The 15331-nt window shown below is 46.5% G+C and overlaps 1 protein-coding gene across 4 annotated transcripts in view; it reads right to left on the reverse strand.

The window, feature by feature from the left end:
* Positions 1–15331, reverse strand: part of DDX21 (DExD-box helicase 21) — a 790459-nt gene that overhangs the window by 399309 nt on the left and 375819 nt on the right. For 2 of the 4 annotated variants that reach the window (XM_069610614.1, XM_069610616.1), the window contains one exon: positions 7460–7621. The exons of the other annotated variants lie outside the window; for them this stretch is intronic. In XM_069610614.1, the coding sequence (XP_069466715.1) occupies positions 7460–7621 (162 nt within the window). The remainder of the gene's footprint in view (positions 1–7459; positions 7622–15331) is intronic. 4 annotated transcript variants of the gene reach the window in all.

A 15331-nucleotide genomic window follows, 5' to 3' on the forward strand; every position in this document is an offset into this window, starting at 1 on the left:
CGAGGTAAGGGTATACTGGGATGGACAACCTGCGCAGGTGGGCCGCTGCCACTGCCAGTACTTGCATGAATACCCTTGGCGCTGACGCTATGCCGAAGGGTAGCACTCTGAACTGGTAGTGTTTGCCCTCCATCATGAACCCGAGGTATTTTCTGTGCGCTGGCAACATTAAAATATGAAAGTATGAAAGTATGCATCTTTCATGTCCAGTGTTGTCATGTAATCTCCCCGTGAAAGCAGGGGGGATTACTTCCTGTAAGGTCACCATGCAAAATTTTTGAGGTTTGACAAATTTGTTCGCTGGGCGCAGATCTAGTACAGGGCGCATGGTAAAGTCCTTTTTGGGTACAAGGAAGAACACTGAATAAATACCTTCTGTTACCTGTGACAGAGGCACGACCTCTATTGCTCCTTTTAGTAGCAGCAGTTCCACTTCTTGAAGAAGGATGGCGAGGTGGTCCGGTGATGAGTCGTCCCCTTGGGGGGGTCTGTACTTGGGGGACTGACTGAATTTTATGCAGTAACCGTGGGCTACAGTTGACAATACCCAGCGGTCTGATGTTATTCCCTCCCATGCTGGTAGGAAAGATGTTAACCGGTGCCCGACCGGCGATGCATGGGAGGGGACCCGAACCTTCGGGTTACTTGGTGTTGGTAGCCGGGTATCCTCTGGGAGTGGGGCCCGACCTCTACCCTTGCCACAGCGTGGCCCTCTTTTGAGTTTATTGCCCACTGGTTCCCTGAGTAGAGGACCAGTTGCCTGCGGTGTACTGCTGTTGACGTTGGCCTCGAAAAAAGCATTTGTTGCCGAATCCTCGCTTATTGGGAGGCCTTGAGATTTGGTCTAAAGTCTTTAGGGTGTCGAAATCCTTCTTCGCAGTCTCCAGTGCGTCATCCACTGCTTTCCCAAAGAGGTTAGAATCCTCTATTGGTTTATTAATGAGTGATGTGTGGGTTTCAGGCTTAAAACCAGAGTTGCGGAGCCAGACATAACGCTTCAGAAGTATCCCCTGGACTAAAGAGCGGCCAGCCGTTCCTACAGCATCAAGAGTGTTTTTAATGATGCTCTGGGTAACCAGAGTTCCTTCTGTTACCGTGGTTAACAAGCGAGTTAAGGGCTCAGGGACTTCAAGGTCTTGGCGTAATTTTGTCCATTGGGCATCAGCATAACTTGCCAGTAAGGTATTATTGGCAATTCTGGTGGAAAGCTGCCAAGGCTGTAATTCTTTTACCCAGGGTGTAGAGTTTTTCCTTCTTTGTCTGGGGGTGCTTCGCTGGTTGATAGCGGAACCCCTACTCTTTTCCTTGTGGTAGTTACCACCAAGGAATCTGGAATTGAGTGACCCTTAATGTAGAATGGGTCCAAAGGAGAGGGGGTAAACAGTTTTTCAATTCTTGGGTTGACCCCTCTGACCAGCGGAGGTGTAGACAGCGATGGGGTGATTCGTCTCTTAACTGAGGTGAGGAGGGGAATGGTCTGGCTAGTGGGAGGTTTTTCCTTGTTTTTCTACAAAATCAGTATCGGGAGTAATTTCCCCAGTTTCAATTTCAAAGTGAGCTGCTGCTTTCCGTAGTAGCGCGTTGAAAGTGGGTTGGTCATCTATTGGTGACGGATTCCTGCCCGGCATGGTCTGAGGAGAGGGAAGGTTTAGGATCTCGCGGTCTGTAGACGCTGTTGGTGATTGCCAGGGCTGTGAGCCACCTTCATCTGTATATTCCTGGCTCCCGCGTTAAATCGCGGGAGCCGGGTTTTTCAAGATGGCGTCCGAGCCCCCTTTGTTTAAACGGGTCCTGGTTGTCTTTTTTTGCCATTTCTTTTTTGGAAAGGTCCTTCTAGAGTTTGTATCTAGGCGCCAAGTCAAGTTTGGGCCCTTTGTTCATTTGCCTTTGGCGAGCTTCAGGACTGAAGACTGCCTCTGGCGCCCGAGTGTCTGGGGTGGGTAGGAAGTGAGGGAGGTGCCCGAAACTCCCTGTGCTTAGTCTCCTAGGAGACCCATATGCACTCTGGCGTGATTGGCTGGCTGACTGTCCGGCAAGGACAGCCACCCTGCTGGTTGAGTGACAGTTAAGCTGGAATGAATGGGAGAACTGAATAAAAGGAGAGTCTCTTGGCTTGGAAGGCGGAGTCGACCACTGGAACAAAGGAACCAAAGAAGAGCTTGAAGAGGACGGCTGCTGCCAATCCTGAACTGTTGGTTTGCCCGGTGAAGCCCTGCTGCAGGTCTGAATTGCCAAGTTCACATCGGCACAGAAGCCCTGCAAGGAACGACTTCTCCCTTTGAGATGGTGGGACCAATCAACTCACCAGTAAGCCACGTGGACACATCAGAGCTGGTTGAATTTCCTCAGAGTGCTGCAGGAAACAGTAGAACCAGGGAGAGGGACACTAGTTTGTGTGCTTTACTCACAGCCACCGAAATTGAAGTTTGCCAAGTGCTAGCTGCTGATCTTCCCAGTGCAGTAGTCCCCCGGCGTCCTCCCTCTAGTCCCCACCACTGAGGCCCAATAACAGCAAGATCTGCAGGAACTGCCAGGAACAGAATTCTTCAGCTGCCTCTTTCTTCATTGTATGGTACTGTGAAACAAGACAGATCTTACCTCTCGTGGTGAAAGTGCTTGAAACTTTTGCAACTCGCAGGCCTATTCAGCTTGTGACCAAACATATGATGATTCATTTTACAAAGTACTTCTGCAAACTTGTGCAGAGACATTTGTTTTACTTACCAGAACCGCTTTATCCCATCCAAGACTTTATCCCATCGACTTTGGCCTAGCCTATTGAATTGACTCTTCTGGTGAACTCAAAATATCTGCACTGTCTAAGAATAATTGTAATTCCTTTTAATGCTCTGATAACCTATGCCATTTTGCTCCTACTTCAAAGTATTCTGAATGCTATTCTGCTCCTCCTTCAAAGTAGTCTGAAAGTCTCGGAAACTAAGTGTACAGTACTGAAGTATATTTGTGTATAATCTTTAACTGCCTACTTCTAGTGAATGTTTTATAACTGACTGTTGAATAAATGTATAAGTGTTTAATCATGAAACCTTGAGGGTAACAGTCTATTTGAACACCTGTGATTGTAGACCTCTTTGTAACATCACAGCTAGCATTCATTTGAGATAAGCCTGGCTGCTCAGCAACACTACCAAAACTGTGTAGTACAGACTTATACCAAAGGTTGGTTTGCTTACACGTGTAGTCTTAGTCGTGTGTAGTGGTCCCAAAGGGTACTGCATACAAATTCGGCCTAACACTGCCAACCGTCTTCCTGACAAAGGAATCCATCAAGAGGTTTTGGCTGGAGATCCTGAAGTCTCACCTACTGAAACTCGCTGAGGTACTGTGTTAGCTTGGGTATTTACTTATCTTATGCCTGTGTAATTTCTGTAAAGCTTTGGGGCATTTTCTGTGATTGGGAGTCATCTCATGCAGTTCACCCATGCCCACGGCTGGATTCCTCCTAGGGTGTCTTCTCATATCACTGGACGCCAACCAACTATAAAGTTAACTACTTACTTGTTTGAACAGTCTTCCACAGGAACTGACTTGCCTGCAACAGTACCCTATATCAACATGCCTACAAGGCATGGATCCCATCTTCTGCTTCTGAGAAAACTCATGCAATAGAATAGAGAAGGGCTGGATAAGATAGCGGATCTGCCTTGAAAAATATAACAAGTGTTTTAAAGTGCTCTTACTTGTGAAGGAGTTAGTTGTTCACTCAGAGAGTGAGCATTTACAAAAGATCTTACTTACCTTGAATGTGTGTTGTGCCATTCAAAAAAGTATGTTATTTTACTCACCTCTGAATTGGTTGTGACACTTCCCAAAAGTAATGTGGTTAGCTTCACTATTTCGTTCACAATATGAGTGTGCAAGGTCACCAACTGGGTCTTGCTTCCTCTCACTTGCTGTATATCCCCTCTAAACTAAGTCTGCCTTGGTTTTATCTACCTGGAATAACAGGGGTCATTCTTAAAGTGTAACATTGGGGTTTGCTCTCCTCGTTTTAGACACATGCTAAAACAGTCTTGGGTTTATACCTACCTTTAGTTGCTGAAAGCTCCTCTAAAATGTATATGGATTTACATAACTTGGTCGGCCTTGGTCCATCCTAAAATATGTTGGAAAGTTATTGCTTACCTTAGTCTGTGTTCCACTGACCTGAAAAGCAAATGTAATTGTATATTACAATAGGGTGTACCTGCCTAGAAAAGCTGTGTGCCATTCTTAAAGTGTTCTATAGGTGTAGCTGACCCTGGTCTGCCTGGTACAATCCTAAATTAGCGTAAAGAGTTCTTACTTACCTTAGTCTGCGTTCACTAAGCTGAAAAGCAACTGTACATTACACCAAAAGGTCTAACTCACCTAAATAAATGTGTTAACCTGCATATGGTTATAGGTTTATACTGTTCCTTGAATGAGTGTTCCACTATTCAGAAAAGTATACTTGCAAGTTGGCTTACTGAGCGATTCCTTAACAGAGTGTCACTGCACAACTGCTAGGGTTTACTACTCTTGTATTACTGAAAATAATCAGAAAGTAATTTACGGTTTTACTCCACCATGAATAGGTGTGTCCTATGCCATGTGTTTGATGAGGTCTGACTTGCCTAGAAATAAAGTTAGTTTTCTAAACAACGTTTATGATTTGGTCTGAGCACTTTAAGCATTGTGTTGTGTTTTTATAATGTGTTTATGATTCTCTGACCAAGTACTTAGCCCCAAGTTATATTTATAATAAACCTTTATTTTTTTTATAATAATTCTGGTGGTCAGTGTTTGTTGAACCCTTTATATACTACAGGTTCTTTGTAACCTTCCTACAGCCCTCTGTCCCTCCTAAGATAAACCTTGCTGATCTGTCTATGCTACCATATACTCAGGTGGTACAACTTTATACTAAGAGTAGAGTGGTTTTACTAAGCCCTTCGTTGGACTTCAGAAAAACTGTCCCAACAAAGCCCACCAGTGGAAATGATCAGCACCATTCAATCAGGGACCACTACTGGTTTCACTGATGTTCCACAACCAGACTAGCTCCAGGAAGGTGGAATGGGACCAGGTAGTTGCATCCCCTTCCTGAGCGCCACACACTACCTTATATGGGATTTCCTGGCAAGAGAAGGAGGCCAAGCAACAATATGGCCAAACAACAAGTTAAAATCCTGCGGTGTGGCCATTTTAGGGCACTAGCCACATGCAGTAAACACTAGAAATAAAAATAAAATGGTCAAAATATAATTGCTGCCACCGGCTCTTCTATACGGAACATATATAAAGTTACCAAAAACCCCAAGTTAAAAGACTAGGGTGATAAAGTAACCCGCATGGCACTGCATTGTAAGAGGTTTGCCATGTTAAAAAATTACAAAGTTGTAAAAGTCAAAAAGTTTCCCAGTACTGATAATCTGAAGGACTGGTCAGTTTCCCCACAACAAAATGAGCAAAAAGCCAGGCGAGTAATGCTGAAAGCTTCACTTCCCCGTAAAATGTAAGTGCAGGCACAAAAGCAACCAGTTTGGGGGTCCATTGAACTATAGAGGGAAAGTTGCTAAAATAAATTTGACCCAACAATAATGAACTTTTCTTCCAATTTGAAAAACTTATTTGATTTATAAAATTTGACATCCAGCACTGTGCTGGTTCCTGTGGCACGGTAAGCGGTGTGCCTTCCAAGGCACTGTAATCTTTGACCCGCTTTGTTTGCCTGGGTTAATTTTTGTTACATCAGTGCTCCCTGCACGTGTGAAATCTTTCATTGTCCCCTCCCTGGCCCAGTTTCCCTCCTCCTGTCCCCCTCTCCCTATTGGTTAATTGTAGCTCCAAACTCACCCTTCCAGGACAGCCCGTCTGCCCGTGCAGCCCCAAGGCAAAGGGCAGCTCCTACAGAGGCGGATCCAATCTGTCTGCAGGTGTCAGCAGGGGAGGCCTGGGGCCAACCACCAACATACCAGGCCCATATTACCTACGCAAATTAACAAGGGGGTCCTGGGAGTCCCTCTGCCAGACATTAGTCCTGGTTACGAGAGACTTACCCAGAGTCTTTAGCTCACTATCTTTCACAGAGAAGAAATATCCCAAACATATATCAGTCTTTGTCCTGTCCTGGGGCAGTCCAGCACCGAAATGCTAGGCAATTCTCCTCTGAACAAGAGTACCAACAGAAACCCCAGACAGGTGTTTCAGTCTGGTTGGACCTCATCAGTAGGGTGGATCTGTGCCTCTCTAAGAATACGTTCATGCCCTCCTTTCAGTGGCACATAAAACAAGCACTCCGCGCCCCTTCACCTAGTTTTATCTCAATGCACTGAGCTCAAAAGAACCAGCAGTGCCCCCACCAGAGTCCCTGGGCGCAGTATCATACTCCTAGCATTCACCAACAGCCAACAGCGAAGTGGCTGCAAAGGCATAACCCCACCCACAAACCAGCAGTAGCAGCTAGCCGCAGTACCCGACATGACACACGAGGAACAGACCGCTGTCAACCAGCATCAATGGATAAGGAAGGAACAACTTACACAGGTATTATACGATATCTAGGCCTCTCTCCCACTATACAGGACTCTCAAATCTAGGTGTGTTTTCTCCCGTATCCAAAATGCATTATGTTAAATGTGTTATGTTTAATGTTTAACATGACTAATGAGCCCATGCCATCCTCTCTGCAGAACTGGACAAAGATCGCTCCAGCCGAACAATTTCGAAGCGTACAATACATGTTTATCTCATCACCTCTGGACACAGGCCGCAGGCACGGCCACGCACCCATGCAACGTAGAAAGCGGATATGGCTACGCTCTTCCGGTCTAGCATCACATATAGTCATCCAGACAAACACCAGACGTACCTCAAAACCTTTGCCACTAGCATACAGCGACTACCAACTGAAAGGAACTCTGTATAGCTGACCACACAGACTCAACAATAGCCCTCTATCACAAACCACCAACAGCAACCACCCAGATGCCGTACCTTTTTGGGCTGCTTAGGCGAGCCTAGCCAGCCCACTAAGTCCTAGTCCGGCGAAAAAAAAACATGCATCGTCTAAACAAAAACTTCCAGAACCTCCAACACATTGACTACGGTCACTGAGGGCGTTCCAACTACAAAGCGCATCGAGGCCCCTACAAATGGGAAAAGAGCGCTATAAATAACCAAATACAATACCTTCGGGTTTCCAGTAATAAACCTTTTGTGAACTTGGTCAACAAGTTCCTGTTCACACTCACCCATACTACATCACACCCCTTATTACTTATTAGTACTTTCCACTTTGGTGTTAGTCTCAGATCAGGGGTCTGCAACCTTCATCTCTCCAGAGGTGTTGTACATACTCCCATGATTCCCTACCACGGAGTGCTGATGAGCATTCTAATAAACATGTGGAAGCCAAATGGCCAGCCATATAATAAACTAAAATGATTTATTCCAAAGAAAGAAGTAAAAGGCATACCTGTGGTGGTGAGCACTGTATTACAAGATCAACCTCTGGGATATCTAAACCACGAGCAGCAACGTTTGTTGCCACCAGAACTTCAAAGGAACCATTTCGAAAACCTTTTAATGTAATTTCCCTTTGCTTCTGTGGAATATCACCATGTAACGATTGGGTATCCTTTATGACAAGAAAAAAAATAGAAGGGTTATACTAATGTAGCACAGCAAGTTTCTTCTTTATGCAGACTTCAATTATACTTAAGATACTGACATGATATTAAGACATTGCCATGAAAACCAATTGAATCATGGAAATGCTCACCTTTATTACAGATCCAACAATTATTTTGATTAGTAGTTCAGGTAAGATTACTGAAGATATCCATGAAGAGGAGCCTTGCAATAAAGCAGTTTAAGAGCAGCTAAATATTGAAGGGTTCCAGAACCAGCCAAGGACATTGCAACAAGATTAGCAGTTGTGATACCAGATATCTGAAAACCTTTTCAATTTCAAAGTAATGAGCTATGGATTGGTAGAGCTAGCAGGCATGGAAAAGTGGCTGCTCAAGTCCAACAAGGACTTCGTAAAACCATTCAACTGAGACAGTACAAGACTGCACTCTTAGTATAAGGCTGTACCACCAGAGTTCAGGGTAGCGTAGACCAAGCAGCCAGGCTTATCCTAGGGGGGGAGGTCGGGGGGGGGGGGGGTTGAGAGGGCTGTAGAATCAGTACCAAAAAATTATAATACCAATGGTCCAAAGAAACACTACGTTTTGTAAAGATAAATAGTTTAACTACAAGTAGGCACAGATAATTCTCGGGGGAAATGGGTACTATCACAGATAGTATAAACACATTATAGAAAAACACAACATTATGCTTTAAAGTACACAGACCAAATCATAGCCCTCATTTAGAAAAGTAACCATTTTTATAGGTCAAGTCGGACCTTAGTATACACATTTAGTATAGGGCACACCTATTCTTGGGGAGTAAAACTACACGTTACTTTGATTACTTTACAATACTACAAGGTCAGTAGACCCTGTCAGTTATACCGTGACGCTTAGCAAGAAATTACTTACTACATCAACTGGACAATATACTTTTCTGAATAGTGTAAACATTAATCTAGAAACAGTAAAAAAAAAAAAACTAACTGATTAGCTTAACAAAGGAATGCCTTAGTGCGCTCCTCCATCTGAACTTCTTGGGGTATTTGGGTGAGGAGACCACATTTAAGGGACAAGCTATGGTCCCATAGTTCTTTATGAAGTTCCTATAATAACCAGTAAGACCTAGGAAGGTTCTCACTTGGGTTTGAGTAGTAGGGGTGGCCCATTCTTGTACAGCTTGTATTATGCAAGGCTATGGCCTTATTTCACCACATCCTATCTCATGCCAAGGTAGACCACTTTGCTCTGACCAATTTGAAATTTACTCAGATGGGCCTGCGCAAGAGCCTGCAATACATATCCTAAGTGATCAATATGCTCTTTCCAAGTAGGGCTGAACACTGCAATGTCATCCAAGTATGCTAAGCAGAAGTCCTGCATCCCATTCAGAACATGATTGACCATCCTTTGGAATGTAGCAGGTACGGTCTTTAATCCAAAAGGCATTACCTTAAACTGGTAAAAGCCTCCAGGAGTTGAAAATGCAGTTTCTCCTTTGCATGGTCTGTAACAGCTATTTGCCAATAGCCTGCTGTTAGGTCAAATGTATTGAGGTACTTGGCTGAACCAAGTTTGTCCACCAGCTCGTCTGTCCTAGGTAAAGGATGGGCATCAGTCGTGGTGACTGCATATAAGGCTCTATAGTCCACACAATCTCAACTCCTTGGATCCTACCTTTGGTACTATTACAACTGGACTAGACCAAGGACTTGTAGATGGCTCTATTACCGCGAGATCAAGCATCTCGTTGACCTCTTCCTTTATGTGGGTTCTTAGATGGTCTGAAATCCTGTAACCTCTGCTTTAAACAGCTAAACAGTCACCAGTGAGAATCTCACGCTGGCCCCAAGGGGTCAAGCCTGGTGACAGTGAAAACAGAGGCAAACTGATTTAACAGAGATTCGCACTCCTGTTCCAGTGTTAGATTAGAAGAGAGATTAACTCCTATCTTCCCATCTAAAGGTTGTCCCCTGAGGCGGTCAGGTAGAGGTACACTCTCCTCCTGAGCAGAGTGTAAAAGCAAAGCTCCCAGTTCTGGTCTAGAGACATAAGCTTTTAGACGGTTGGTGTGAACGACCCTTGAGGCCTCCTTAGGATTGCCCAAGTCCATCAAACAATTGACTCTCCAAGTTTTCCCACAACCTTGAAGGGTCCAATCCATTTGTCCTGTAAGGCCATCTGCCTTGTAGGTACTAGAACTAGCAGGTCTGGAGTAAACTCAACCATGTTGGCCTTCTGGTCATGCCAATACTTCACCAGAGCCTGAACTGCTCAAGTGATCAGAAGCTTCTGTCATGTGTGTCATTCGCCTTCAGAGACCTAACAGTCTGTGGCTCTCACTGGCTTGGGGGAAGGAGCACTCTCCAACCCCTCCTTAATTAGGGCCAAGGGACCCAACTGGATGACCATAGAGGAGCTCAAAGGGACTAAATACAACTCCCTCCTGACAGACTTCTCTATAAGCAAAGAGAAGGCATGGCAGTAGAAGGTCCCACTTTCTTCTAAGGGGTTCCTCTAAAGCACCTATCACGCTCTTCATAGTTCTATTAAACCTCTCTACCAAACCATTTGTCTGGAGATGGTAGGCATTTGAGAACTTTTAAGTCACTCCACCGGTTTTCCACATGGCCTGCATGTAGTGGGTCAAAGTTAGATCCCCTGTCAGATTACTTTCTTAGGAAAACATACCCTGGTAAAAATACCAAGTAGGGCCTTAGCAACTGCCTGAGCAGTAACAATCCTCATAGGTATGGCTCCAGGATATCTAGTAGCATGGTCTACTACAACCAATATAAATCGGTTGCCTGAAGATGTTGGAGGATCTAATGGACCAACAATGTCGATTCCTACCCTCTCGAAAGGAACACCAACCACTGGGAGAGGCACCAATGGTGGCACATTCTTGGCTCCACTCTTGCCAGAGGTCTGACAAGTGTGACAGCTTATACAGAATGTATCTACATCAGACCCAAACTTAGGCCAGTAGAAATAAAGAGAAATCCTTTCTTGGTCTTCTTAAAGCTTAAGTGACCAGCCAAAGGAATCTCATGGGCCAACTGTAGAAACGGTTGTCTTATTTCTAGAGGCACTACAAGTCTTCTGTAGTCCCCTGGGATAGACTTGGTTGGTTCACTGTAGAAGAGGCTATCCTCCCAGTACAACCTGTGCTTCCCTGGCTCTTGCCCATCCAGCTGGGAAGCTGCCTGTTGGCAAAGTCCTTCAAGAGTAGTACACTCTGACCTCTTCTGAAGTCTGCCCTACAGGGGCCACCTTCTGCCAGTAAAGACTGCCGTTCAGGATGGTCTTTAGGATCCAGATCTCCGACAGGGGCAAGGTCTTCCAGCTCTGAATCTTCAGCAGCTGATTCAACCTCTCCTGGTTGGTTCTCACACTCAGCCTCAGCTGGTGGAGTAGTCACAGGTGTGACTTTGGACTGTCCTCTCGGGGATGTCCTGGTTTGATGCACAGGAGTGCTATCTTTCCCGTTTCCTGAGACCTTGGGTGTCCCCTTTGTCTCCTTCTTGGAAATAGAAGTTGGCGTTTCCTGTGGACTGGTGTTATAGGTTCCCCTACAAAAATCTCGAGTGTGATTGAGGGTGAGCTCTCTGGACTTCCTGGTCTGTTCCCGTTTCCTTTTGCTGGGAGGCCTGGGGGTGCTTGATACAACTCAGTTTTTAAGTCATTCCCCAACAGTACTCTCCCAGGCACCTCACGCTGTATACTGACAGGTATTCTTACAGTCATACTGTTGCACTGGATGAGAGCTGGTAGTCTTGGAAGTGGTTGGACAGGGCCTCCAGCAAGCTTAGTGAGGCCTTTCGGTGCCTTAGCAACATCCTCAGGTTTGAAAAAGGTTTCATCCCCCACTGTAATGCTGGCCCCAGTGTCTCTAATGGCAGGGGTCTCCTGTCCATTTACAAGTACACTGTCCTTGTAGTATTCTTTTGTCTCATCTGGTATACAATTATAGGCATGTAAATTGTGCTGTTCCCACAGACCCAGGGACACACACACTGGCAGAGACTCCAATGGGGTCTTCAGCCAATAGTTGAAAGTTTCCACTTGCCATATGTCCTTCTCCCTCAGGGATGAAGGCTAAGGCGGCAGTGTGTACCCCTGAAGGTTTCCCCTTGCATCTGGGATCCCCTTTCACATGGTCAGTTGACCCACAAGCATAACATTTTCCAAATGTTTTGACAAATGGGGGCTTCTGCTGACCTCCCTCTGGTTTAGCACCAGAGGTTTCACTAGACTGACCTGGTTTCCCATGTGGCTTACCCTTTTTCTGTTTGTGGCCCTCTTGGATTGAAGGTTTTAGAATTTCCTATGTCATCTTTCTTTTGCTGCTTCCCCTCATCCTTTTTATGAGGGCCCCAGAATCCTTGTGAGTATCCCTGTTGGCAACCCACAAATCAGCAGCTTTTGCTAGCTTCTTGGGATCAATCTCTTCAGTCTCAGCCAAATGCTGACTCATCTCAGGAGATTAGGCATCAAAAATAGATTCCAACAAAACAGATCTCATTCCTTCAAAAGAATTCACTCTTTAAGACTTAACCCAACCATCTAGGTTTGTCAAACATTCACACACCCAGAGAGCCCAATGGGTACCATCAGTCTTTTTGAGGGTCCTAAACCTCTTAAGGTACAGGGAAGGAGTTTTCCCAAATCTATCAGAGCTAGCTTCACATTTTCATACTCCGATCTTTCAAAACGTTTGTCGTCCCTATCAGGAGGGATGGTAGGATACGACGCCTGCTTTGCGGGGGCCGTAGCGGCCTGCACCACCAAACTGTCTGGAGTAGGGTGCGATGTCAAGTAGCAGGGGTTGCCACTGGCTGGGCGATATTTCTTCGGCAAGGACTTGCTCACTGCCGGGAGACTCTCCGGGGAAGTCCAAGCCGCAGCCGCCCTTCTCTGCAAGGCCATATGGAATGGCAGCACCGGGTCAGTTGGAGGACCTTGGTCCAAGATATCAGTCAGGTCATCCTGCTGAAAATCCTTTGGGGGGGGGGGGGGGGGGGGGAGGGGGGAGGGGGGGCAGACCAACCATAGTATTCAGTGACCCTCGACATGAGGCGCCGATATGAAGATTCGGCATGCCAAACTCCACCTCCGGAGAGGTGTCAAGACCACTGGCGTCGTGCAGTGACTGACGCAGGTCCTCAAGTTGACTGACCAGAAACAATGTCATCTAGAACCAATGCAGGAACCTCACCTTCCTCAGACCCCTCATCCACCTAAGAAATATAATCCAGAGGCTGGAAAGAGGGTACAGAAAAAGGCACAAAGACATGTTTAGCTTTAACCATCGCCTTTCTAGGGGGTGACACCGTGCCACGGGGTACCTCCAACAAGGCTGCCTCGAAAGGCGTCGATGGAATGGGCGTCGACAGAGCGCGGCGCCAACAGCTTCGATGGGGTCGACACAGGCCTAGAGGGCGGAGCCCCGAGCGTGTCTCGAGAGCCTGGGCGCTGATGACGTCGACAACTTGCTCAGAGGCAGGGCCTCGAGAGAGTCCGTCGACGACCTCGGTGCCGCCGGCGTCAATGTCTTCTTCGAAGACTTCAGAGTCTTGCAGTCTCAATGGCGTCGAGGACCAGGACCTGGAACGGGCATGCCTAGAGCGACCATCCTTGTCCAAGTGGGACCTCGAAGGTGCCCGGTGGTCGCAACGACTGCTCAAGCCCGAAGGCGGACGAGCAGTGTGTCTAGCGCGGCCTCGACCGCCGTCCTCAGACGGCACAGCCGGACCGGAGCCCTGCGATTGAAAAATAGCCAACATCTGCTTTTGGAACGAATCCCATTCCTCAGGAGTGGAATGCTTGTTGGGACAAGCTACCCGCCGACGGACGGAGTCCTCGGAAGAGGACGGGGAAGGCGACCTGTGATGGCACTTCCTGGAGTGCCTCGAAGAGGCAGAGGAATGGCGGGAGCGACTCCCAGACCGAGAACCCTCGGACTTACGACAACGATGCGGGGAGTCGCCCCTTGAATCGTCTGTCGAAAGGCCAGTGGAACGCGACTTCCGGGGCTTGGCCACCTTACCGAGCGACAGCTTCTTAAGCTCCCGTAAGGCCTTCAAAGTGAGCAATTGGGAGGCGACAGTCGTCCGTATCATGATCCTCTCCGAGGCAAGCGTCATGCGTATGTGTCAGGGACATCTTGGACCCGCATACCCGACACTTCTTAAACCTGGACTGCGTGGTGGAAGAAGCCGAAGACATTCGATAGCAATGAAGCAACAGGTTTGAAGAACCGAAAGAACAGGATTCAGTGGAATCGAGGTGCGCCGAGATCTGCGAAGCCAACACGTTCACGGAAAAAACAGAACTGAGGCTATTGCGTCGTGCGTCCTACTTCTAACGTCGGTGACGTCGGCTCGACGAAGGCCCTCGAGGACGGCGTATCGACACAGGAAGATTTTCCGAAGCATCACAGCTGTGGGGATTACTGTCATAGATATGGAATACGTCGGAGGACCCAATCCCCTCGAAAATGGTATTGCTTACCTTAACCCCCCCAAAAAGCTCCAGAGCATTGGAGGGCACGTAGGTGTCCAGGGCAACCCCCTCTGACCCAAGCCGCTGCTTGTGTCCCTTTATCAAGCCCTTAAACAGGGTCTCCAACGTTGGTTGTATCCTCTTGCATCTTAGAGACTAGAAAATAGCTACAAGGGTGTTCTGCTGCTTGACAAGACAGACTTCTCCGACCTGCCTTTACCTAGGGTTGCATTTTGGACCTTAAAAGCCTTACTGTGCAAAGAACTGGACTCTGACCTCAAGTCCTGATATTACACACACCAAATATTTTCCTTCCTAAAAGTCAATATCTTATGTTTGTTTTTCAAGTAAATGTACCTACAGCATTTTTCTTAAGTTTCGCAAGTGCACGTTAGTACTGATAACACGGTACAACTGTCAAACTAACAATTTTAAGTGCAAGCAACTACACACCAAGCAGTGGCCTTTGAAAAGTATTCCTAAATGTTTTGTTTAATTCTACCAATAATCTTAAAGCATATCTTGTGCAAATATAATACATCTAGATGTACATTACTAACTAGGTTCAGTGTACTTACCTAAGCTCACATCTTCCTATTATAAGCCTGACAGCACTGCCATTATATCAAGGTTCCATGAGTAGTACAGACTGATACTAAATTGGGGATCTAAAAACCATTAGGGTAGTTTTGTAAAGTCTACTTGCCAGTGGCCTTTGGGAACATTCCAACAGTTGTATATCCCCCTAAAAGGAAGTAGTACAAAAAACGCCTTATTACAAGTGATTAGACTGCAAGCATTGCAGGCCACATGAGCGATCCGCCTCAGCGAAGTCTGCTCACAGCTTAATCATAATCAGAGCCCCGACACCCGTGGTAGAGACGTGAGGGAGAAAGGAAGAGAGAATATTCTTACAGATTAGGAAATGAGCAGCTGCTCTAATGCTCCTGCCCAGAACCTTGCAGGGAAAAGGATTAGAGGGTTGGGAAGGAACAAGTTACTTACCTGTAACTGTTGTTCTCCAGCATGGGTCTGGCATGGATTCACATGCTCATGAATATTCCCCGTCGTCAGGCTGGGAATCCTCGGTAAAGAAAAAAATCATTATCAGTTTCGTTTCTGATCTGTCTTTCGTAGTAGTAACCAATCACTGATCTCTGCGTCATACTGACCACAGCCAATGACTGCCCTCTCCCTAAGCGCCGCCT

Source organism: Ambystoma mexicanum, chromosome 8 (genome assembly GCF_040938575.1).
Source record: "Ambystoma mexicanum isolate Mex_15411 chromosome 8, UKY_AmexF1_1, whole genome shotgun sequence".
Lineage (NCBI taxonomy): Eukaryota > Metazoa > Chordata > Amphibia > Caudata > Ambystomatidae > Ambystoma > Ambystoma mexicanum.